The 23,832-nt window shown below is 43.7% G+C and overlaps 1 protein-coding gene across 1 annotated transcript in view; it reads left to right on the plus strand.

Annotated features, from left to right (window-relative positions):
• The window catches only part of Zfand3 (zinc finger AN1-type containing 3), a 195,085-nt gene that overhangs the window by 45,131 nt on the left and 126,122 nt on the right, over window positions 1–23,832 (plus strand). Inside the window, 1 exon segment of the mRNA NM_001012175.1 lies at window positions 11,424–11,464. Coding sequence (NP_001012175.1) covers window positions 11,424–11,464 — 41 coding nt within the window.

Below are 23,832 nucleotides of genomic sequence, written 5' to 3' on the forward strand. Positions count from 1 at the left end.
TGCTGATGGACAGACAGGCTGTTGTATAATGTGGCTTATGGGCTCTTTTATTTTGTAGTTGTTGAGGTGCAGCCTTCTCCAGCACCACAGAGATTGGGATAAGTTTGTATAAGGAACTTGTGTGGACTTTGTTCATGGACGGCCCACTGATTAACATTTACCACCCACACTTGTCTTTTAAGGCGAATCTGCCTCTTTATAGCTCTCTAGATACTCTTCTACGGTGTGAGTATCCGACCACAGGACAGTAACCACAGCCTTGTTTGTCATACTTAGGAAGTGAGCAGGGATTCCATAATGCTGTCCTGAAGGAAAGTCCTTTACAGCCCCTTCTCACCCCTCTGCCAAAGCTTTACACATGGTGCTAACTTCCGCAGCCCTTCCCTGTAGCACATTCCCTGACTGCTTCTCTTGTCAGCGAGGTTGGCTACTTGGCCCTCACTTTGGTCTTGGCTCCCTTGCTATGTCAGATCTCTGTAAGCAGTTTCTTTTTTCTTTTCTTGTGAGATACTTAGTATTAAGGTAAGGTCATAGAGTATTTAAAGCTATGCATACAAACTGACCTCGTTCATTTAAAGCCATGCTTACTGTTTTATTCACTGTAGTAGAGAACGGGGATCAGCCTACCCGTCCATCAACAGATGAGTGCATAGTGAACATTTGAGGTGCGTGAATATTTGTGTGCTTGTGTGCCTATTTTATGAAATACCATCGAGCTCTAAAGAAAAATGCAGCCAGAGTTTGCATGAAAGTGGGTGGGTTAGAATATGTAATACTAAGCAAGGTCACACAAACCCGGGAAAAGAACTGAATCCTTGAACCTAGCCACTGTATATGTAAGCAGTGTACATGTGGGTACAGTGTAACATGTTGAAAATAAAGCAGTTAACCTCCAAATTACCTCTAAACGAGGAAAGACTGAATGTAGGTAATGAGCATGAGTCATAATATAATGTCAGTTACTTCTAATTTTGAGTGTCCTGGATTTTTTTGTTCTTGATTGTGGATAGATGCATACACATTTGATAGTGAAAATGTAAAATCCAGTGAGATTTAAAAGTTCTGTTTAAAAGTTCATTGAGATGTGTAGAGTTTGGGTCTGGTTAATTGTGTTGTGTGATTCTCAAGTTTTTAATAATAGACTTAATTAACAAAAGCTTTAGTGGTTGAATGAAAAAAGTGAAAGTATGACATAAAATAATATATTTTTAAAAATATTTTACTGCATTTGTACATTAATACATTTTTAAAAAAAGGTTTATTTATTATATAAGTACACGGTAGCTGTCTTCAGACACACCAGAAGAGGACGTCAGATCTCATTACAGATGGTTGTGAGCCACCAAGTGGTTGCTGGGAATTGAACTCGGGACCTCTGGAAGAGCAGTCAGTGCTCTTAACCACTGAGCCATCTCTCCAGCCCACATTAGTACGTTAGTATTTTAAATGAGTGTGAATATAATGTGAGGTCATTTCCTTATTCACGTAACAAAGTTTGAGCAAATAAGGCATTCAGGACTGCATTATGATGGTATAAATTTTGGTTTGTATTTGTTTGGTACATAATGTACATGGTAAAACTCCTGACCATATGGTATCTTATTTCAGTAATGTCTTATCTATTTGTACCCATTGCTTAAAACAATTATGCACTGGGGCAGTGTAGGATTCCTTACAAAAGCTTCCTAGACCTGTGAGGTGGCTCAGCTGAAAAGCGTGACAACCGTACTGATTGCTAGAACCCACACAGGGGAAGGAGAGGAGCAACTCCTGCAGGTTGACCCCTGTCTCTGTAGGCACACACTGCTCGATAAATGTAATGTCAAGATACCTTCCTATACTGCAAGCTTGAGAAGATACTGAATTCTTTTCCTTAGGTTTCTTGATAAATATTCTCCATGAACGCAATTGTGTATGAAGCTACTTTGGAACTTAGGGCCAAAGCCATGAAAGTTAGGGAAATACCGGAAAATAAACTGCTGGATGTTTTATAGAGCAGTTGAGAGCCCCAGCAGAAATTGTCGAAACACGCAGATATTGGCGTAGAAAGTCAGCTGACGAAGGCTGTGTTTCAGAGGAGGATAGGTGGGGTGGGGAATGTGGCTGGTTGCTAGGGACTCTAGCATTTTGGGAGGAAACAGTTCTTTCTAAATTATGTAATCTCGAGGACTTTGGGAATAAAAATTAGAGAAGGAATTTTCTGTACCATAAGAAGCCTCTTCAGGTCATAGAGAAAAAGAGGGGGGAGAAAGGGAAGATGGTAGACAAGTGCCCCCCTCTTGTCTTCCTCTCTGGAATGTAGAGGTCACATTAGAGGACAGATGTGGCAGGGCTATAATTTTGAAAGCAAGAATGTCAACCACGGTACCTGTTTTGTGATTCCCTCTCAGATAACTCCTAGATTTGCTGCTTTGTCCCTTGCACTGTTGGGTTCAGAGAGAATTAACTATGGCAGCCATATGTTAAGTGTGGAGGGGAGCGGCTTTAGAGGCTACTTTTGAAGATAGTATCAGATTCAGAAAACCAGAGAGAAATCCACAGAACCTGCTTAGAAAACCCAGCTTTCTTGACAGTAAATAATAATCTCTTATTTAATGACCAGTTAATGACAAACCAAATTGGTGTCCCCCTTTTGGTTTACAGTGTGTTTAACGCTGTGATAACGTTGCCCATTTCTCTGCATCTCTGAGACCTCACAGCCTAGTGCTGATTGATTATGGGCAGAATCTTGGAATGTCACACCTAAGCCTGCAACGTGAGAATGTGTTGTGTCAATAATGTTTGCAATTAATATGGAATTAGTCACTTTGCCCTTGTGGTTTACAGTGGATTGGTGTGTGCCAGTATGGAAAGGCACGGCAGAAGCCTCTCATTCAGATTCATGATGAGACTGTTAAGTAATTGAAAAAATGTGTTAGCACATGGCATCCTAAGTATAACTCGGCTGCCTTAGGACAAATGTGAATGGATGTGATCTTTGTGTCTTTCAGTGATGCCCCAGACCTTTGTTGGACATGTCTGTCACCTGACCGACTTTTACACAGGGCATAACCGTACCTTATCACTAACGTGTTTAGTTAGCAGAGAGGCATGGTTGCTGTGGTTGGGCTTCATCTGCTGAGACTTTAACGGTTCCTTTCACCGGCAGTTAAGCCTCCTCAGATGACTCACCCCTTGAGTACCCCAAGCACCCTCACACCTTTGAAGGAGGGTTATAGCAATATGAGTCGGTAACTGGATGCCTTCAGCACATTCTACCTGAAAATGGCGGTGGGCTCATCTCTCACACTGCTGACAGGCACACAGCACAGGCGCTCATGTATTCCATTCAGTTTGGCTCCTGTTAGGAGAGGAGATTAAAGATAATTTGTGAAGCAATCTGGAGATACACTTTTTTGATTTTAAAATAAAAATTTAAATTATTAGAAATGGTTTAATTTGACCAATTTATGACTTGATGTTTTGATAATACATTGTATACATTGTAACGTGGCCACAGCAAGATTATTAGCAGCTGTATTCCTTTACACATGTACCATGGTTAACACCTTGGACTGCATTAATTTACATTTCCACCAAGTGTCCAGGGTTCTACTTCCGTTTCCATTGTCTTCTGATGCCTTCAGTAACATTCAGCTAGGAGGTGTGAGGAGATGGATCTGTATTAGCCTGGTACTTAATTTTTTTAATGCACCTGCTGGTCATTTTAAAATTTTTATTTATTTTTTTGGGACAAGGCTATATAGATCTGGCTGGCCTCTGTGTTTTCCTTTCAAGTGCTGGGATTCGAGGTGTGCTCATGCCGTGCTTCCTGCTGGCTACATGGGAAATCTCCTTCCTCTCCAGTCCTTTCTCCAGTTGTCTGTCAGGCCCCTTTGCTGTTGGTGCTCTGTAAATGCTTAGTGTCAGCTTCATAGTAGAGGGGTCGGGAAAGTTTCTGTGTGTCTCATGGTGGCTCTGTACTCTTGATCATTTGCTTTGCTGTGCATCATCTTCCTAGGATTTTAGTGATTTATCCCGTAGTCATCTTACTATGCTTAATGTGAATCAGTCTTAAAGTGAGCAGGATTAGCATTGCTGCATCTTAGAGCTAATCCCTGCGTTAACAGACGGGTCATTTCCATCCACTGAATGATTTGAGTGGTGCTTGGCAGCTCCGCCGGCCGGCCAGCTGTTGAGAGCCTCGGCTGTCACTGCAGCCAGCATGCCCTGTATTTTAACTGGCTTTTCTCTCGCTTGCCTGAGTGAGCTGGACTGGTGAGTTAGTAGAGCTGTTCCCTGCTTCCTGTCTGCTGTGGTAGGAATTTAGCCTGGCAATAACTGTGCTGTTGTAGGTGGTGGGCAGATTAGTAACAAGCTTGCTTGCTTGTTCGTTCGTTCGTTCGTTCGTTCGTTCATTCATTCATCCAACCAACCAACCAACCAACCAACCAACCAACCAACCAACCAACCAACCAACCAACTAACTTCATGTCTGAGGTAACTGAAGTTGTGCCACTGCACTGTCTCTCTTTCCATCTCCCTTCCTCCTCTCCCTTTTCATGTCTGGGTGTTAAAGGGTTGATCCAGGAGCTGTGATTAGTCAGTGCCTGCCTGGTGCTGTAAAAAAGAAGCCCTAGCAAGTTTGGTTCCCGGCAGCACTTCTGAGGCTGAGGCAGGAGCACTGCAAATTTGAGGCCAGCTTGTACTATACAGTAAGTTTTGTCTCAAGGAATCAAACCAAAACTGAACAGATAAAACAAAAACAAAACCAGAATAAGTCTCTTTGTAGAATCTAGATATTTTTGGTTTTAGACCCATTTCTAGCCCAGAAAAATACTGGAAGAGCTTGGTGTGTTTATTCTTCCCTTTTCTAGGGTTGCCCTTTATTGATGACCGCGAAGAAGAGCAGCTGCTGGGGAAATACATAAGGGGTGGACTTTCTTATTACTGTATTTACACTACAGCATTTTCAGGGAGTGCTTAGCATTGGCATATATGTGCATTTTGGTCACAAAGAGTGCCCTTCGTAAAAAAACATAAACTAGACTTCTAGAATTCAGGTTAATTAGAAAATATTTTAATTTCCCAACAATGAATTACTGTTTTTTTGTTTTTGTTTTTGTTTTTGTTTTTTTTTGTTTTTTTTTGTTTTTTTGTTTTTTTTTGTTTTTTTGAGACAGTTCTCCATGTAGCCCTGGCTACCCTGGAACTCTCTGCTGGCCTTGAACTCAGAGATCCACCTGCTTCTGCCTTCCGAGTGCTAGGGTTAAAGGTGCCAGGCCAAGCTTTGAGGTTTTCTTTTTTTTTTTTTTTTTTGGTTCTTTTTTTTTTTTCGGAGCTGGGGACCGAACCCAGGGCCTTGCGCTTCCTAGGTAAGCGCTCTACCACTGAGCTAAATCCCCAGCCCCGCTTTGAGGTTTTCTTTACGAGTTAGTGTTTCAGTCCTGCTATTAAGACCACAGTTACATGCATGCACGATTACTGTAGCTAAAGGAGAAACAAAAAGATGAAGCTACAGCAGACAGGAGCTGTGAAGAGTGCCATCACCTGATGTTGCACTGCAATGACAGCCTGAAGCTGCGTGCTTGGAGGGTTGTGGGAGCACCCAACCGGGAAGGGTCCTTTGGGAGCTGCAGGGGCTGCTCTTCGTAGGTGCCGTTTCTGCAGTGCTCCCCAGACACTGGGTGAAGGAAGCTGCTGCTTCGCTGACAGCTCTGTCTGTCCTAAGAACCTCTGAGTTCAAGGCTTCCCTACTGTCCCCGTCACGGGAACGCTGTTTGAACAAAACTTTCCCCCATTTCTAAAATCCTATGTCCACTAAGTACCATGATGGCGCCATTTCCTGCTTCATTGTAGGCATTTTCTCCTGTGCTTCCATATCATGTCCTCCACCTTGGTTGGTATTCATGCCATGGTCTCCACATTGACTCAAGTCCTGTAGGTGTCACCTACCACTACAGCTGCAGGTGCCATCACCACCTTCTCCTCACTACCTCGGGCCCATCCTCTCCACAGCAGTCTCCCTGTTCTCACAGCCTCTTCCACAGTCAAACCTCCTTGGCCTCCCAAGTTTCTGTCAAAACTCAAAGAGTTTCCTTGTTCATCCCTTTGAGCTCCTTGTGATCCAGTGAACTGCACATCTTGCTGAGAAGGGTCCTTCCGTACCGTAGTTATGCCTGCTAACAAATAGTGGGATGTTTCTAACGTGGGCTCGGTGGTGTCCGTCTTTGATCCCAGCCCTTGGGAGGCAGAGACTGGTGGATCTCTGAGTTCGAGGCCAGCATGGTCTAGAGAGGGAGGCCCAGGCTACACAAGAAATCCTGTTTTGAATAAACAGCCACATACCAAAAATAGTGTGGTATTTCTAAACAAAATCTTACCAGCTGAATGGCGATCATCAGAAATTGTGAAGTGGACACTTTCTTTTTCTTTCTTTTTTCATTTTGTTTTCCAGTCTTGTCATACTTTTCAAAGTAGTCTCTCAAGTTTCTTTCTCTGTCTTCTTTTATTATTACCAATAAAAGTATTTTTAACTCTTAGGTGGCCAGCAAGTGGCACAGAATCTTCTATGGAAACCATGCTCTTTGGTCCTCTGCGTAGTCAGCATGATGTGATTGAGTGTAGGTTGTGTGTCCACCAGTTCAAGCCACCAGACCAAAGCTGCTGGCTGGTTTCTGTTAGGGCGTCTGCTCTTGGGCGTGATGTACAGAGGCTGCGGTCATAGGTATAGAGGCTGATGTTGGTTGATACTGAATGTCATCTACCATTGTCCGCCTTATTTCTTTTTTTTTTTCTTTTTTTTTTTTTTTTGTTCTTTTTTTCGGAGCTGGGGACCGAACCCAGGGCCTTGCGCTTCCTAGGCAGCGCTCTACCACTGAGCTAAATCCCCAACCCCGCCTTATTTCTTTTTAAGATTTAATTTTATGTGTATGAGTGTTTTGTCTGTCTTTGTACCTTGTCTATGTTTGGTGTCTGTGATCAGAAGAAGGTGTTGGGTCTACAACTGGGTGCTGGGAACTCAGGTTCTCTATGGGAGATGCATACACTTCTCCTATATCCTCCACTTTAACTTCTGAGACAGGGTCTCCTTGGAGCTCATTGCTTTAGCTAGAGTCTCTGGAATCTGTCTCCCTCCCTCCACCTCAGGGCTGGTTAGAGATGTGTGAGATGTGTACCATCACCCCTGTTTTTAACTTATCACTTGGGCCTAGGGAGATGGCGGAGTAGATAAGGGCTGCCCATGCAAGCTTGTAGATTGGAGTTTAGGTCCCCAGAAAGCACAGAAAGGCTGGGCAGCTTGCCTGAAAGTCTAGCTCTTAGGAAACATACAGAAATCCTGGGGCAAGAGCAGCTAGACTATGTCATCAAGCCCCAGGTTCAGTGTTCTCAGTACTGAACTGGGAACCGGGGAGCAGATTTACCCTACCTCAGTAAAATACAGGTGGAGCGATCGAGGAAGGTAGACATCTTCAGCCTCTGGCGTCTGCATGCACACACACGCACATTACCCACCCACATGGACATATGAATGCACAGTGCCTCGGGATGCACATGTAAACACACATAATGCACATGCACGAACCCCTGCTCCCATACATACATCTTGAATATAAAAAACAGCAATGCCCCTGTTCTCTAATTTCAAAGTTCACATGACCAATAATCAACTTCTTCACCTGCCTGCGTTCCTTTGAGTCATGGCACTTCCCCCACTCTGGTATTGGTGGAGGTGATGGCTGGAGTTGGGCTGGGCCTTGGGAGAACCAGAGAGCAGTTTTACCTTCATTTTGAGATTTTTCCCATTGTTGAAAAATTAATGTCCAAAAAAATTAATCTCTTCAAAAATTCATCTCAAATAAATATCATTAAAATTGTATTTGTTTTTAGCCAGAGGAAAACACATCATTAGCAAGATGATAATTTTTCCGTAAAGCAAAGATTTTGAAAATAAAAATACTCAGTGTTGTTGAGAATATATTGAAAGTTATATAAACCTTATCCAGAAAGTAACTTTACAGTACATACCAAATTCACACTTTTTATCTAGTATATTTTCAGAAACAACAATTTTAAAGAAAAATCATTTGGACCCAGATTCATTATTAGAGATTTATGTCAAAAAATGTCCACTGCTGCAGTATTTATAATAGAAAGGTAACTGGGAAAAGATAACGCATGCAGTAAAAGTGCAGCTAAATCTAGTGTGGAAATAGAGCGGATTGGGCATGTGCTGTTTTGCTGCCTAGGACAGCATTGCAGAGCAGCAAGAGAAGTGAGCCAGAAAGAGTAAGTAGACATGGAAAATGGAAATAGCAATGTTGATGGACTTTTTAATGAGGTATGTTATATTTGAAAGTGTGGACACATAGTATGAACATATCACATGACTTAGTGTTAAATGCACTAAATGTCCCTCCCGCCCCCAAAGAAGCAGTTGTATTCAGTGTTAGCAGAATGACATGTAAGGTAGAATTAGAAGCTGTCTTTAACTTTTACTTACATATTTGCTCCCCTCAACAATTTTGTATAAGAAACTATATTTATAAAACCAGTGAAGAACTTTACATAATTTTATCAAAACAGTAACAATGTTAACTAACATGGCTTTAAACCTCTGTCTCGTTACAAATTTCCTCCTGTAAATTGTTTTCTGACCTCCAGACTCATTCCATGGTGTGTGTGGCATACATACTTGTGAAATGAATAAAATACAAAACAAACAAAGTGACCAGGAGAATTGCTACTTTTATGGCAGTTAGCATCCTAATGGTAGAAGATCAGCAACAATCAGATGCGGGCCATTAAGGCTCTCATGAGAGCATTGGGAAGTTAGAAGGGTGATCAGGACTTTAAGGTTACCTTAGTTATATGGCACGTTTGAGGCCAGCCTGGGCTTCAGAACAAACAAACAAAGGCAAAAAGACATATGCTGAGGTACACTTTGATAAGTTGTGAGAGAAAAGAAATGAAACTGAAGTAGTTACTGTAAAACTACTGAGAGGTCTGAACTAGAAAGGATCTGAGTGACTGACCACTTCACAGTGACACAGGGAACAGCTTGGGAAAAGTGCATTCTGGGACCAGAACCCCAGTGTGGTTATAGCATGGTGAGTGGAAGTGAAAATAGCAGGTAAGGAGGTAGGCAGAGCCAGACCACCAAGGACTGCAGCTGTCAGAAAGAGCTTATACCAATGGCTGTGGCAGATGGTTGAGTGACATTAAGAAAATTAGCATAACCTACTTGTTTTAAAAAGATGGCCCCAGTTGCTGGCTGGAAAATCATTGTAAGGAGGCAGGAGGCAATGACAAGTCACCTACAGTGGCAAGAATTAGTGGTGGCCAGAGCGCTTGAGGGACAGCGCTTTGAAACAAGTAAAGTACAGTTGCAAGTGGAGCTGGTCTTGCCAACTGTCACCCAGGGAGCAGCAGGGAAGAGGGCATTAGAGCTGCCACCTGAGATTAGGATGTGAGCAGCTGGAAGAAGTGTTGCTGTTTTTAAAGGTGGCCAAGAGGGTCAGCCAACTCGGGGGGTCAGCGCGGGCTCTGGGCACATTGAATGAGCTATCTGAAGAGAGATGAAGGAGACTGAGGGCAGCAGTGCCACTTTGTCCACCCCTTCCCTGTTTGAGCTCTGTGAAGCAAGATTCTAAAACTGGTGCACATGGAGCTGGGTGCTGACTTCCATGCAGACTTCCATGTCTGCCATAGACCTGTGGCAGCTGGCTCTTTGGATACTGCGTGAAGGAGAGAGAACAAACCCCAGGCGGAGACCTGCCTTCTGGGGAGAAGTTGCCTCAGTCTCAGCTAACAGGGATGGCTGGTAGGGTGGTCCTGTGGAGGCGGAGGCCAGCGTTTGCTGTACTTTATCAGACAGCAGACTTGACCTCCACAGACCAGATCTCTAGTTGTGGGATCATTCTTTTGAGCTGTGATGTGCTGGGCTGGTATTGGTGTGTATTCTTCCACCTTTGTGGAGAGCAGAAGTCCTTATTTTTCATGCTGAAGAGATGAGACTTTGGAGTTAGGTGAGGATCTTTTGTTTGCTGTTTTCTAATCTTTGGCATAGATAGTAAGAGAACTTCCTGTGGGAGGCCCCCCTTCCTCTTCTTTTTAAGTTGTGGTTGTTGTTGTGATAGGACAGAGTCTTGCTATGTAGCACATTATCATCAAAATTGCCATCCCCCTACGTCACCTTCCTTTTCATAAGTGGTGAGATGATTGGTGTGTTTCACCACACTCAGATCTGAGGCCTAAATTATAAAATTTAGTAAAAAGGACAGAAGAAAGTTGGTTTGTCTTGTTTGTTGGGGCACCTCTGGCCAGAGGCTTAGATGTTGGGAGGAAAGTTGCCTAGGAGGAAGCTGCAAATATACCAGCTTGCCCACTGGAGAGCAGGACGCTGTGAGAGGCTGTGAGAGGAGCTCTAAGGATACGCTGGCTTGGAACGTGGTGAGTCGAGCGCAGAGAGTTTGACCTGGCTGATACGTGGTGGGGCTGTAGCCCTCACTGGATGCTGCCAGAGGCTGTGCTGTGAAGGAGGAGGATGGCTTTAGAGTGTGCTCAGACGGGCAGTTGTCGAACTGTGGATCCTGGGAAAGCTGTTCACAGGTCAAATGGGGATGAGAGCATGAGCTGGGCTACTCGGGACCCTCAGTTTTAGAATACCTTGGAGGAGATGGGGCAACATTTCCTTAATAAATTCATCATCTGTAGCCCCATTGTAGAGGGTTTCCTGATTACAAAGACACAAATGTGAATTTTTTTAAAAGTGAAATAAGTGATATGGTAATGCCTGTCTTAGGGAGCCTGGAGTGATTAGAAAGGTAATGTATGTTACACGCCCATCCTCGTCAGTGATCTACAGCTGTTAGCAACAGACGGAAGTAATGAGGAAATAGTGTGATTGAGAGCAGCTGAAGGAAGGATTTTACACCAAGGTCATGATCTGACCAGGACACGAAACACAGCTGCAGTGAGAGGAAGGCGGAGACAACAGCTGTCACAGTGACAGGAAAAGCGGAAGCCCGGGGCAGCCCCTCTACTCTTCACAGAGTCCCTGGGCCCTCCTGTGAGACAGACAGTGGCTCCTGGGCCACTGCAGCACCCCTAGTCCTCCTGCTCCCCAGCGCTTACCTCAGCAAACAAAACAAAACAAAACAAAACAAAACAAAACAAAACAAAACAAAACAAAACATTGGCTCATGCAAAGGTGAAAATAAACCCATGCACTTTACTTTAGTTCCGTTTGCTTTCGTTTTGTTGGGGTGGGGTAGACAGCCGGCCAGACTTGTCCTTAGTTTATTAGAGCAGTCGTCCGGCCAGCAGGTTCTTTGCTTGCATTTACTTTTTTGTTTTGATTAGAGTGATACAGAATTTTTAGCTCTTCTTTCTTTCTTTTCTTTCTTTTCTTTTTTCTTTTTTTCTTTTTTTTTTTGCCCCAGGTCCAGCAAGACTATGAATCTCTGTTCCAAATGCTTTGCTGGTAAGTGCAGAAAAGGGTTTGGGTGTTTTCTGTTTCCCCCCCAACAATTTATTTATTTATTTTTTCTTTTTGGTTATTTTAAGATTAAATTATTTGGCTCTCCTTTGGATTTTGCATGGGGCTTTGTTGTCTTTGTGCGTGATAGCAGATTCTCTCCACTGGGCGCTTCATAGATTTGCTTAAGATTGCTGAACTCGCTCCCCGAGGAAATGAAATTTCATGTGCACTTGCACCAAATCCAATTTGCTAAGCTATTGGGGTACAGAGGAATTATAAAAACACGTCTGGTTTAGTAGGGTCATGTATACTAATCTCTGACTTTGATTTAAATGATTAATGGTAAGTGTTGCTTTACCAATGAGTGCCACAGGAAGAATGTTTTCATGTTGGAGTCAGGAAAGGAGTCAGCTGAGTTAGCCCCTTCCAGTCAGATTCCTCCTTGAACCATCTGGGGTAAGTTACTTTGTCTTTTTGGACTGTAGAGCCATCATTTGTAAACTTAGGACTGGCACATGGTGCTTGCCCAGGACTTTGACCATCCCACACACTCCCTGAATTATGACTTCTTCTGGAACTTAAAGTCCTCAATTTAATTGTTTAAAAAACAAGTTTCTTCAGCAACCTTCTCTATACGTCAGCTCACCTTACTGATTAGATTTGTTTAGTTTCTCTTTTTAATTCAATCTGTCAAAGGTAAGCAAAGCTGGACAGTGTAGAGTGTTCTGCTGTTAGTGATGCACTGTAAGGACAGACCGTATGTATAACATGCTGAGCGCAAGCACAGACCGCACAGTTCTTCTCTAAAGGAACAGGTCAGGAGTGTGGGGACAGTTGACAAAGCAAAGGTTCTGTAGACCTGCAGAGATGAAGTGAACCACAAAGTGTGCCACCGCTGCGTATGGGCTGGGGCTGAACCAAGGCAGAGTCCGGGAGGTAGGCGTAGTAATTTAATTACACTTGAACACGTGGTTTTCAGGCTATTGAGAGAGATACTTGGAAGTCGCAAGAGGAGATATACATACATGTCAAAAGGACATAGAAAAATTTTATAATTCTAAGTTCATTTTAGTAAATGCTCTGAGAGTGATTAGGACAAGCCCTTGAGAGTTGACTAGAACAGTGCATTCTTTTTGTAGTCGTTAGATTTGAAGAGGCAAAGTCAAGGGTGGGGGGTTGTGTATGGGGTAATTCTAAGGATGCAAATTTTTTACTTAGAAGGCTGTGTAAGTCTTTTATATTGAGGTGTGTCTATTACAGTCAGGAAGGGGCTCAGCGGAGTCTATTAAAAACATTAATGATTATTGTACTAATTGTTAGTTGACCAATTGAAATGCAGTTAAAACATCTCTTAAATCTTAAAGTAATAGTGAAATTCCACCCTTTAAAAGTTAGTTTCATTCTCTTCCTTTCTGTGCCTGTGGTAGTAGGACGTTCTGAGGCAGTGGAAAGTTGTGGGTGGTGTTCCTCAGGAGTCATCTAGCTTGGTTTTTTTTTTTTTTTTTTTTTTTTTGGACTGAGACTTGAAACTTACCAATTCAGAAATCCTCCTGTCTCTGTCTCCACAGTGCTGGGCTTAAAAGGTTGTACCCCCTTTGTGTGTGGCTTCTTATTTTTTTTAATAAACCCGATCGAGCAAGTCATCATGCTTGCCTGGCAAGGACTTATTTAGGGTGCTGGGGGGGGGCGGGGTGGAACCAGGGCCTCACACACGCGTGTAGGCAAGTGCCCTTCTGAGTTTTCTTGTTCTTTAAGGATTACTGTCGGTGTTTTATAATCGGTGCCATCTTAACTGTATTACTGTTAGAGTGTTGCCTTCACACTTCGCTTTAAACAGTGTTTCTTTTCTCAGTTCTGGAGACTGAAGCCTAACTCAGGGTACCAGCAGAACCGCAGAAACAGATCATCCATCTGGTTTTGCTACTCTCTGATGTTCCTTGGCTTGTAGTCATTCTGTTACTGACCTTATGTCTGCTGTGTGTCTGTTTTCTGTTTCCTAAGGACCTGTGACATTGGAGTTAGAGCTCTCCCACATTAGGGATCATTTTTATTGAGGAATTCTTAGTTACATCTACAAAGAGCCCTCCCCTTTTAATAAAAAGGTTCATTTTCAGGATGTAGGTGCAGATAGAGATAGGGGTGGGAACATCCTACCATTTAGTCACCTCAGGAATCGGTAACTACTTTAAAGACAAATAGGCATGTAGGGGGCTTGACTCCAGTTTACACTTGTTTATCAAAGAAGTTGAGAGAACGCACAGATGTGAGAACTGCTTGGTTTGGAGGTGGTTGGTCTCTTACGTAATAGACAGGAAGAACAGCAGCCTGACATAAGTGCTTGCATCTCTGTGCTGTGTGTACTCGGGACTGGTGAGGTATCAGGATGAGCAGGCTTAGGGGGGCTCCTCTGCGTGGACAGGAATGTGAGTAGGTCATTGATGATAGATCGGGTGATACTGAACTCCACAGGATTTTTGTTCCTTTCTGTGCTCCTGTGGCCTTGATTCCACATAGCTGTACTTACTGAAAGTATTTCTTGATCTGGTTAACTTTGTGAATTTTTGTTAACCATTTTGAAATTAAAGTTTTCTATCTGAAGAAGGGATAGTGAGTGAAAAAGAAACCTTAACCTTAAGGCATTAATGTATAAATAACTAAAATTTGATTTTTACTACTATAAAATTTCATATTCAGAAGTCCAGGGTGCTTGTTGACTCTTATGATTCTAAAATAGATCTGTTTGTTTACAGTCTGAACTTTCATCAAAGCTTGTGTTAACTTTTTTGAGTCCCCCCACACTGAATATTAGATAGAAGAAAGGAAAAGACCTTAAGACCAAAGGTTTGGTAGAAATTGAGAATTTCTGTTTGGAGAAAAATGAAAACAGTACATGATCAAACTGTGAAAAGAAGAAAACTTGGGCATGTACGAGAACTGTTTGTAGATAAAGATAAAGGCAGGGTGTGAACAGTTCCATCTACTTTCAGAAGGTTTTAAAGTCTGAATTGTCTAAGATTGCTGGAGCTCTTTTATGACCCTTAGGATGTTAATTTTATATACCCATTTTACAGATAAGGAAACAGCGGCTCACGCTCAAGAGTAAATAGATGATAGAATGAAGACTAGAGGTTGGTGTGAGGTGTTGGACTCAGGCCTCCTCATCTCCACAGTGTGCTGTGAGAGGCACGGTGTGGGAGACCAGAGCATCGGAAACACCTCAGGAAGTAGACAGAGAGAGCATGCGGTGCCAGCACATTACCTCCCGGTTCTGCTCTGCCCAGGCTCTTTTCTTTGAGGTCACTTGTAATTTGTCTCTAGATTTCCAGGGAGAATCAGAGAGGCATGCTGGAGGGTCACAGGTTAGCTGATTTGGGAAGAGAGAGAGAGAGAGAGAGAGAGAGAGAGAGAGAGAGAGAGAGAGAGAGAGAGAGAGAGAGAGAGAGAGAGCGCGAGAGAGAGAGAGAGAGAGAGAGAGCGCGAGCGCGTGCGGGGGGGGTGGGGAGAGAGGAGAGAGGGGAGTGCTTTTATCTAAAGCATTTTCTATTTTGGTAGTGAGATTCTCATTTCTTAACATCTTTCTTGTTCCTTTTCATATAACTTTTAGCTCATTAACCGTCCTCTCTGTACTGCATAACAAAGCTTTGTTTCTAATTTAGTCTCCTGTGTTTAGCTTCTCAAAAGATTAAAAAAAGTTTGAAACTGATTTAATTGTGGGCTTGTTGGTGCGTTGTCAGTGGGAAGGCGAAGAGGAGTTTCATATTTAGACAGTGTAACTGTAGGTTTTGATTGTTAAACTGCCTTGTTGGTATTCCTGCTCTCATACATATGTGCATAATCGTTAAAGAAACTGGCTTCCTCATATCCATAGTTAGCAGCTTGGCTGAATTATGGAGAAGCCTGGCCTCTGCCTGTGTATTTGCTCATTTGGGAATCTTGTGTGGTTTATAAGGACACTAGTGATTTCTTCCCTGGCTTCCCTGTGGAGTTTGCTCCAAATTACAGTGTAATTTCACTACCCTCCCCGTCCATACTCGTGAGCTGTTAATTTGTACATTCCGATGCAGTTTGTTTCGTCGCATGCTTTTGTAATCCAGACGGAATGAAACAGGCTGTGTGCGTTAGAGACCTGGCTTTGCCTTGCCAATTAGGGCGAAGTGGTTACTAGAAAGATGTTTGAAATAAAGCATGGCACCTTGAGTGGGGTGGACCGTCATTTGGGAATAGTAAGGGATGGATAGTTTTACTTCTGACTCACAGAGATCTGGGGATAGTCAGTACAGTGGGGAAGGAGGCTCGGGGCTCTATCAGTTGAGAGCTTTGCCCTTAGAGCTCTGCCCTTTTCTCTTCATGATCATTTGAGGCATGGGTTGGCAGGATTCTCTAAGTTCCCGAGCATTGAACTGATGACTGCTGCAGTTCCTGAGTTTCACCTGCTGCTGTTAAGGAGCTCGAGGATCTAGGAAACTCTAAGCGCCATTTGGATTTATTTTGTAGCGTACGACATTCTCAGGGTAGAGACGCTGTCCCAGAGGCACTTCCGTTATGATGAGTTTGTCAGGTGCTGCCTGATCTCCAGCTCATAGTGGCAAATATTAGGCACGAACGGCTGACGAGTGGACGTTTAGTTTTAAATTTCACCAAATCTTTAAAAGCCCACATAGACGTCTTTGCATAGACCATCATAGGCTAATAATTTACCAGTTCACCCTCAAGAAGGACCATACTTTAGTATTGTATTTGCATATACTCTAAAAACAGTAGAATTATTCTTAGATATTATCAAATAAACTCTAGAAATCAGTATTGGTTCAGTTAAATGGTAATGTTCTTTTTAACAATTTTTGCTTAGGAATTATTTTGAAAAAAAATTAGATTGTATCAGCTGCCTTGAAATAATGCCAAGAGGAAAATTAGATGAGTAAAGAGCTGGTGAGGAGCTTATGCAACATTTTTGTAGAAAGCTCATAGGAGTGTATTAAAGAAAGGTTCTAGAAAAATGCAGTCAGCTAGACGTAGTTACTCTCATTTCTAGCTGAGGTCTTCGGAAGTCTTGCGCAACCTGCTGATGTTTTGAAGAGTCATGGTAGCAGGATATCAGGTGCTGCGTACTCCTTTCAGAGCGCCAGTGCCAGTGTAGATAAATGGTCACATTGCCTTCCTGAGAGAATGTTCAGGAAGCCTTCAGTCGGCTCTCCTTTCATTAACAATGTATTCAGCTGCTGCTAAATTGTTTAATAGCCCAGGAGAGGTGATTCTGTTTGAAAATATTTGACATCTGTAGAAGTTGCTGATTTGTCAGCTTTATGTGACGTGACGGTGGTGTGCTTTGACTCTGGCCTACGACACAGCCAGCCATCAAGTGTCCATGAGTCGTGGTCAGGGATTCTTGGAGCACTGGTCCCAAGTTACCCTGGCAGCTGAAGACTTGTTTTTCCTGCCTGCCCTGGCCATCCTCTTAGTGGGGTGCCTAGCACCATTTGTTTTCAGGGAGTCTAGAGGTGTGAACCCCTCAATCTTAGATGAGATGGTGGTTACATCTTGATTGAAAGGAATAATAGAGCCTTTAGGTGTAAAACACCAATGCTCATCCCAGGTGTTTTCTGAGTACGAGGTTGAAAATGAGCTGAGGATCACCTCATTTGAGCTGGAAAAAAAGGCTATTTCATCTTGTTTGTGGATTAGAGCCATCATTTAAAAAAAACCAATCTATATATCTAGATATCTCCTTGTTGTGCTAATAATAGTGAGACACTAGAAATCTTTAGATTCTGTCAAGTTAGAAACTTCTTTGGGGCTGAAGGGCAGGGGGTGTTGGGGGAGCAGAGGCAGAGGTGGAGGCAGAAAAGAGGTAGAGAGGCAGAGGGAGGTATCTTTGAGTTCAGGATCAGCCTGGCCTAACGAGTCCCAGGCCAACAAAGGTTACATAGCGAGCCTCTATGCTGGCCAGTTTTATGTCAGTTAGACACAAGCTAGAGTCACTTTGGAAGAGGGAACCTCAATTAAGAAAATGTCCCTGCAAAATTGGCTGTGGGCAAGCCTTGCTTATCTTTAAGTCACTTAGTGTCTGCAACTTTGCACGTTAAGGCTGCGCAGTACCAGTGAGTTATTTGCCCCCAGTCCCTTCATGCCCTTTCTGTTATTACACAGATGTGTTGTTTGTGCTTTTATATTTAAAATGCCTTCTTGGCAGCATCAGCCTGTGCACCAGAATTAGAACTGTACAGGGTAAAATAAGCATGATCTCTGAGACAGTGGGGGTGACAAAGGCAACCAGGAAAGTGACAGCAGGCACACCCTCCTACCAACTGGATAGAGGATCGACTAGAGTAGAGCAAAAAGAAATGCAGTAGAGACCAGTATGGGGTTCACATACTTTTATTCGTTTGTTTACAGAATTTCTCTATGTAGCTCTGAATGTCCTGCAGACCAGTCTAACCTTGAACTCGGATATCCTCCTGCCCTGTGAGTGCTTGGATTAGAGGCATGCACCTCCACTGGCTGCCCACTTTTAATTTCTAAGAAGGTAAATAGAATAAACTTTTACCTGAGCCATCAAAGAGAAATAGGAGACCCAAATAAAAGCATATATGAGTATTCAGCTTATACCAGAGAACACAGTGGATCATGGGAACCCCTATGAGTAGTTGTACTTTAGGAAGTTGGAAACCAGGAAGAAAAGGGTAGATTCCTGGACATGTAACCTACCAGAACTGTATCAGAAAACTCCAACAAAGCAATAATGAGCAACAGGACTTAATTAGTAATGAACATTATCCTATCCAAGAGCACCCGGTATCAGATGAATTCCTACTTGATTCTACCAAACTTAGACTATTTCTCAACTGTGCCAGAGAACTTAGCAGCGCTGGTCCAGCGAACAGTTTCTTTGAGTGGCGTTGCTCTTGATGCTGCACTAGACAATCCAGAGCGCAGTGAAGCTGCAGACGGAGATCCTTGGTGGACACGTATGCAGAACACTAGCAAGCGGAACCTGCCGTGCATTGAAGGTGTTTGCTTCATGACCAAAAGGTGGTTAGTTTCAGGCATGGAGGGGATGGCTCAGAAGAGCAAGTGACTGCCGTGACAACTCACGTCACTGCAACCTTTCCGAGGGCACACAGAAAGGGCAGTTGGGGAGCTAGCATCCTTCATGATCAGTCCTCAGTGATTAGGTATGGAGATGCTTTCGCATTCCTGGAAAGCTTCTCATGTCTTATTCTGGGATGCAATAAAATTGTTAGACAATTTTGGTTTTGTTTGTTTTGTTTTTCTGGTTGTTTTAAGATGCGTTAGGCAGCCCTTGAGCGACTGTAATTTTATAGCCTCTATGGTTTCAACTCTGTGTTGTGAGAACCATCAGATCCCTTCTGGGGCCCTTGTGAGCACTTGACATTCATTGCTCTCTCTCATTCTTTCAAGGAATTTCAGTCTCTTTCCTAACACATGCCCTGTCAGTGCCTGGCTGAGAGCAAAAGTGAGCCCACACTGGTCTCCTGTATTCTGTCATCTCCAGGACTCTGGTCTGTAAACTCAGTGTGCTTCCACTCTCTGGGGCTCTGCCCTTTAAACTCTTGAGTTTGCTGGTGGTCCCCGCCCCCTACAATTCATCCATCATACCAGTGTCCTGCCTCATTGGGCATCATCCTTTGTGTCTGGTGCGTAATGTCTTGAAAGTGGCTTCTTGGAGGCTGCAGAGATCACTCAGTGGAAAGCCAGGTAGCGTGCATGACTAATGCTGATGGGAAAGGGCAGATCCCACTGGTGTAAGATATATTTGCCTAGCTCAATTGCTCAGTTCTGCTTAAGTGAGATACACTGTCTCTCGAAAAATTAGGACAATGGAGAAAGATATCCAAGGTCTTTGATGACCACCTTAACCCCAAAGTTTCATATATTCTGACAGTTGTCTACTCTGGGGAGATAAATCAGTTCCTCTGCCCATATTGGCTAGAGAGGGAGGGCCTGTTACCTAGATCATGCTTAAACTATTCAGTTCTGAGTCATAGGAAAATCTCAAATAAAATGAATATTGTTTGCATTTTAAGGACTATATTCTGTCTCATGAGTTTGCACTAGCCCTTATGTTAATGATGTGTGTGCCATTTGTTCCCATGGATCCAGGCAGAAATTATCATATCGTATCATATATCATATCATATCATATCATATCATATCGTATATCATATCTATATTTGGTCTTTTAAGACACTGCACCAGAGTGCATAGGTGGCTCAGTGGTGGATCATGAGAAAGCATTCTGGGTGTATCAGTGGAATAGTTATTTTGGTTCCAAGTGCCAAAATAATAACCCAGTAGCTCTTTTAATCCACTGGGGATCTTGAGTGGAGAGTTGAGTGGAGAGTTGAGTGAGGCCATTGCTTTGATAAACCCCAAGAGGACAGTACAGATCCCTGGGTGAGAGGGTAGGTCTGAGCCCTTGCATGGCTCTCCCATTTGTCTCTGGGCAAGTTATCAGTTAGATTTCGATAATAAAATAGTGTAAAATTCTAAATCACAGTGGAATCGGCTGGGGAGCAAGGGTGATCTAAATTACCCTGGAATAAGATTCCTTGGGTTTTTGTTGGAATTCATATGTGGAGAGAAAGAAGTAAATGTGACTAGGGCTGTTAGCTTCTAGAAAAAAAAAGAAAATTTGTGGATTGTGATGGGGAGCAGGTTTGGATTTAATAGGTGTGATGAGTTTGGTTTTGGGCTCAGTTATGAAGGGGCTGCATGTGTTTTCTGGGACTGTTAAAAGATCTGAAATCTGTTTCAAATGTTGTCATGTTAAACAACTGAGATTCTTGGCACACAGCTAGTGTTCATTAAACCTTTGAATGACCAAATAGATTGATAGAACTGAAGTTTGTACACACGCTAGTAGTACTCAAACCTTAAAAAGTATGTTAAAACATACTGCTGGAGGGTAGAAGACGATCTCAGTTGTTACTGAGTACTGGCAGCTCTTTCAGAGGACCAGATTTTCATTCCCAGCTTACAACCACCTGTAACTCTGGTCCCGGGACATCTCACACGCTCTGGCTTCCATGGATACCAGGTGTGCGTGTAATGCACAGACCTGCATGCAGGCAAAGTACCGGTATACTTTATGTAACTAACACACAGTCACAGAGCTGTGACTCCCCAGAGCTTCCAGTTTTGTTCCTGCTGGGGTGGGCCAGACTCACTTTGCTTTGCTGACAATTTCCCGGGTGATGTGGTAGTGTGGGGACCATAGTTTGATGACCATTAAGACGGAAATACGGAAAGTGTAGAAGTGTTCAGATCTTTTAGAAGAGAAGAAGAGATGGATGAAGCTACAGAGTTTAGTGACCATCATTTGCTAGGTAACATCGACAGACTTGAAAGAATTGTCTCCTCATTTCAGGCTCGGAAGATTATTATACCAAGTGAAATAGGTTAGAATGAACGAGTAATAATTGCCAACTTCAGTAATTGTGAACTTTGAAACCAGGGTGTATTCTGAGGAGGGGCATGCTTCTGAACATTGATGAAAGCCTGAGTTTAAGAAACTCGATAGTTTTATATTCACTGCTGAGGGTTTCATGAATTTCGTGGAGACATTTGCCCTCTGGTCATGAGCCTCTTTAGGGTGGTGGTGTTGTTAAGCATGACAGGTTAGAAAGCAACTTTTAAACAGCAAAGGATGGAGCTGGAAAATGCCAGGGTAATGGACAGCTGCTCTGTGAGGATGGTAAATCTGCTAGGAGTAGGATGACAGCGCCCGCCCGCCCGCCCGCCCGCCCGCCCGCGCGCTCAGGTCCTCACATTCAGCCTTGGTGCTCTGCACAGTTCTCACTGAGTTTCAGTTCTCTTTACTGTGTTCTCTTTATGTGACCTTGGAAAAATGACTTGGGTTTCTCTCTTTGCCCCAGTGAAGGGTGTGGTAAAGAACTGGTGAGCTAGAGCCGAATCGTGACTTGTAAGGTGTGAAAGCAGCTTACTCTAGTAAGTTCACTCTGGGAGTTCTGTTCTCTGTGTGCAGGTTTAACCAACATGATCCGCAGTGCCGTGCGCGGTGCAGTGCAGTCCTCCTTATGCTCTGTGACGCTCACGGGCACCCACGGACGTGTCTCGTCTTCTCTGGCAGTGCTCACAGAGCGATGGCTTCCCGAAAATGCACTCAGTACCGGTTCATTAAGTGTGAGTGTAGCATTGGAAATGCATAGACGTTACCAAGCTCAAGAATCTTGTTCTGTTCTAGTTATGTATGCTGTTAAAAAATGAATTTTACCTTACAGATTAGGGTGTTATATAATATGTTTCTGTTGGCTGGAGTTTTCTCTGTGTTTCACCATTCTAATCAAGTCAGCTTGAGCAATATGGATGGATATTATGGGTAAAAACATGGTTTCCTAGAATGTCAAATATGTAATTATAAAATAAATTTAGTAAATGTGAATACCCATGGACGACTAAATCAGAGATCCAGTGTTTGTAATATTTGCTTCATAAATTAAAGAAAATCCTTGAACGCTGTCTACTGCTGTGTCAGGCTTGTGTTCATTTTTGAAAGGTTTTTGTTTTTCCAGTAAATTGGGACAACTTTAATCTTCCAGATCCAGAATTAAATGGGACTAAACCTCCAATTTGAACTTAAGTGATTTTCTTCTTGAGAACACTTACTTAAACTTGAGCTTCAAGCTTTAGAATGAGTATCATGAGAAATTCTCAAGTTGGTCAGAGTTAATTTTCTGACATGTCTGCTGTGCTTTCCCTAAGCAGTGTGGGAGAGGTAATCCTAGTCTTTGCTCATGGAGCCTGGGAAGGGAGAGCAGCTACTCTTTGCCAAACCATGTGCTTGGCTTTGGGGACCTGGGGGAGATGTGTCTCGCTTCCCAAAAAGCTTTAGAGAGTTAATTGAGATCTGTGTTAAATAAAGGCCGGAGATGCTCTCTGAACTGTCACTCGAGGGCACTGGTCAGCTCGGTGACTCGGTGCACAGTCAGCACAGTCACGGACTGTGTGTCGGGAGCCTCGAAACACCAGGACACTAGGTCTCCAAGTGAGGAAAGCTGAGTGTGTGCGGAAGGCCACAGCCACACACACCCGCTGCCCTGTGGCAGATGGTGTCAGGGAGTGCGGCCGGTCATGGTTCTCTGAGCTCGGCAGCTTCCTTCCTGCGCCCAGTGGCTTGTTTTCCACTCTGCATTCTGTGATGTGCAGGCTCTGCTCATCTACACCCGAGACCGTCGTGGCTGCAGTGCATGCCATTCTGTTGCTCAGATTATAGAACAAACAGCCTGCCACAGTCACTGCTTGGTGTCCTAGGCGTAGAAACTTAGAGGGCTTTGCTGATAACCATCTGCCCTGCGAGCCTTCGTCCAGCTCCCGGTCTGACTTTAGAACTGGAGGACCTGGTGGCTTTCTAGGGTTCCAGCAGTTCCAAAGCTTTATGGTTGGTAATGTGCTCTGCATGGGGCAGGCACTCCTGCTTCCGACATTTTCTGTCCTTGATTTTTCCCTTTTTGGGTGTGAAATTGAGCAGCCTTATCCCATTGATTTTGGTGTCAGGCCTATGAGATTTCGCTTTTGGATGTCCTGTGAACCGTGTGCAACAAGGTGAGCCAGGGATGCAGGACGCGGGGCTAAGCTCCAGCAGCTCCAGGCAGATCGTCCAGACCTTGAGGACTCTTCCTTCTAGGAGGCTGTGTGACTCATAGGTACCTTGCCCACAACCTGTGTGCACTCAGTGAGCGGCGTTTCTGGCGCACAGGCAGAGACGGAGGGAAATTTAAAGAGCTAGATAGGTAGGGCTGGGTTGGCGCCTTTGGTTCCATGTAGGTGGAGGCGCAGAGGCTCTGCTGACATCTCCCTGTGAGGTACTTTCATTAGGAGACAGGATTTTGCTCTGTAACTCAGCCGGCCTCAGACTCCCCCATTCTCATAGGAATCTGGCAGACCTAGGTTGGAAACCGGATATAAACTAAGTTCTCAGGCAAACCGCTCAATCTCTCTGAGCTTCGTTTGCTTGGAGAGTAATGTGATTCAATCTCTGTTAAGAATTAGTTATTGTAGGACACCCCTAGCACAACAGCTAGCTTGTGCTTGGTGTTTTTAAACTAAAAGACACAGTGTCTCTAACGACGTTGCTTATTTTCTCCATGCCTAAACACCCAAGCTCCACATGGAGCACTTTGTAGAATTTCAGCTGTCAACCACAGCTGGGTCCCTAGAACCTTCCTGCTGTTTGTGCTTCTGTATACGGATTCATTTGTGTTCTGCAATGGCATTGGCAGGCCAGGCTGTCCTTTCTCCACAGCCCTGCGAGACAGCTTCCCTCAGCTCACAAGGCAGCCGCACGCAGTACAACCCTCACACAGAATACACTTGCCCCTGACAATGCAAGG

Source organism: Rattus norvegicus, chromosome 20 (genome assembly GCF_021556685.1).
Source record: "Rattus norvegicus strain SHRSP/BbbUtx chromosome 20, alternate assembly SHRSP_T2T, whole genome shotgun sequence".
NCBI lineage: Eukaryota > Metazoa > Chordata > Mammalia > Rodentia > Muridae > Rattus > Rattus norvegicus.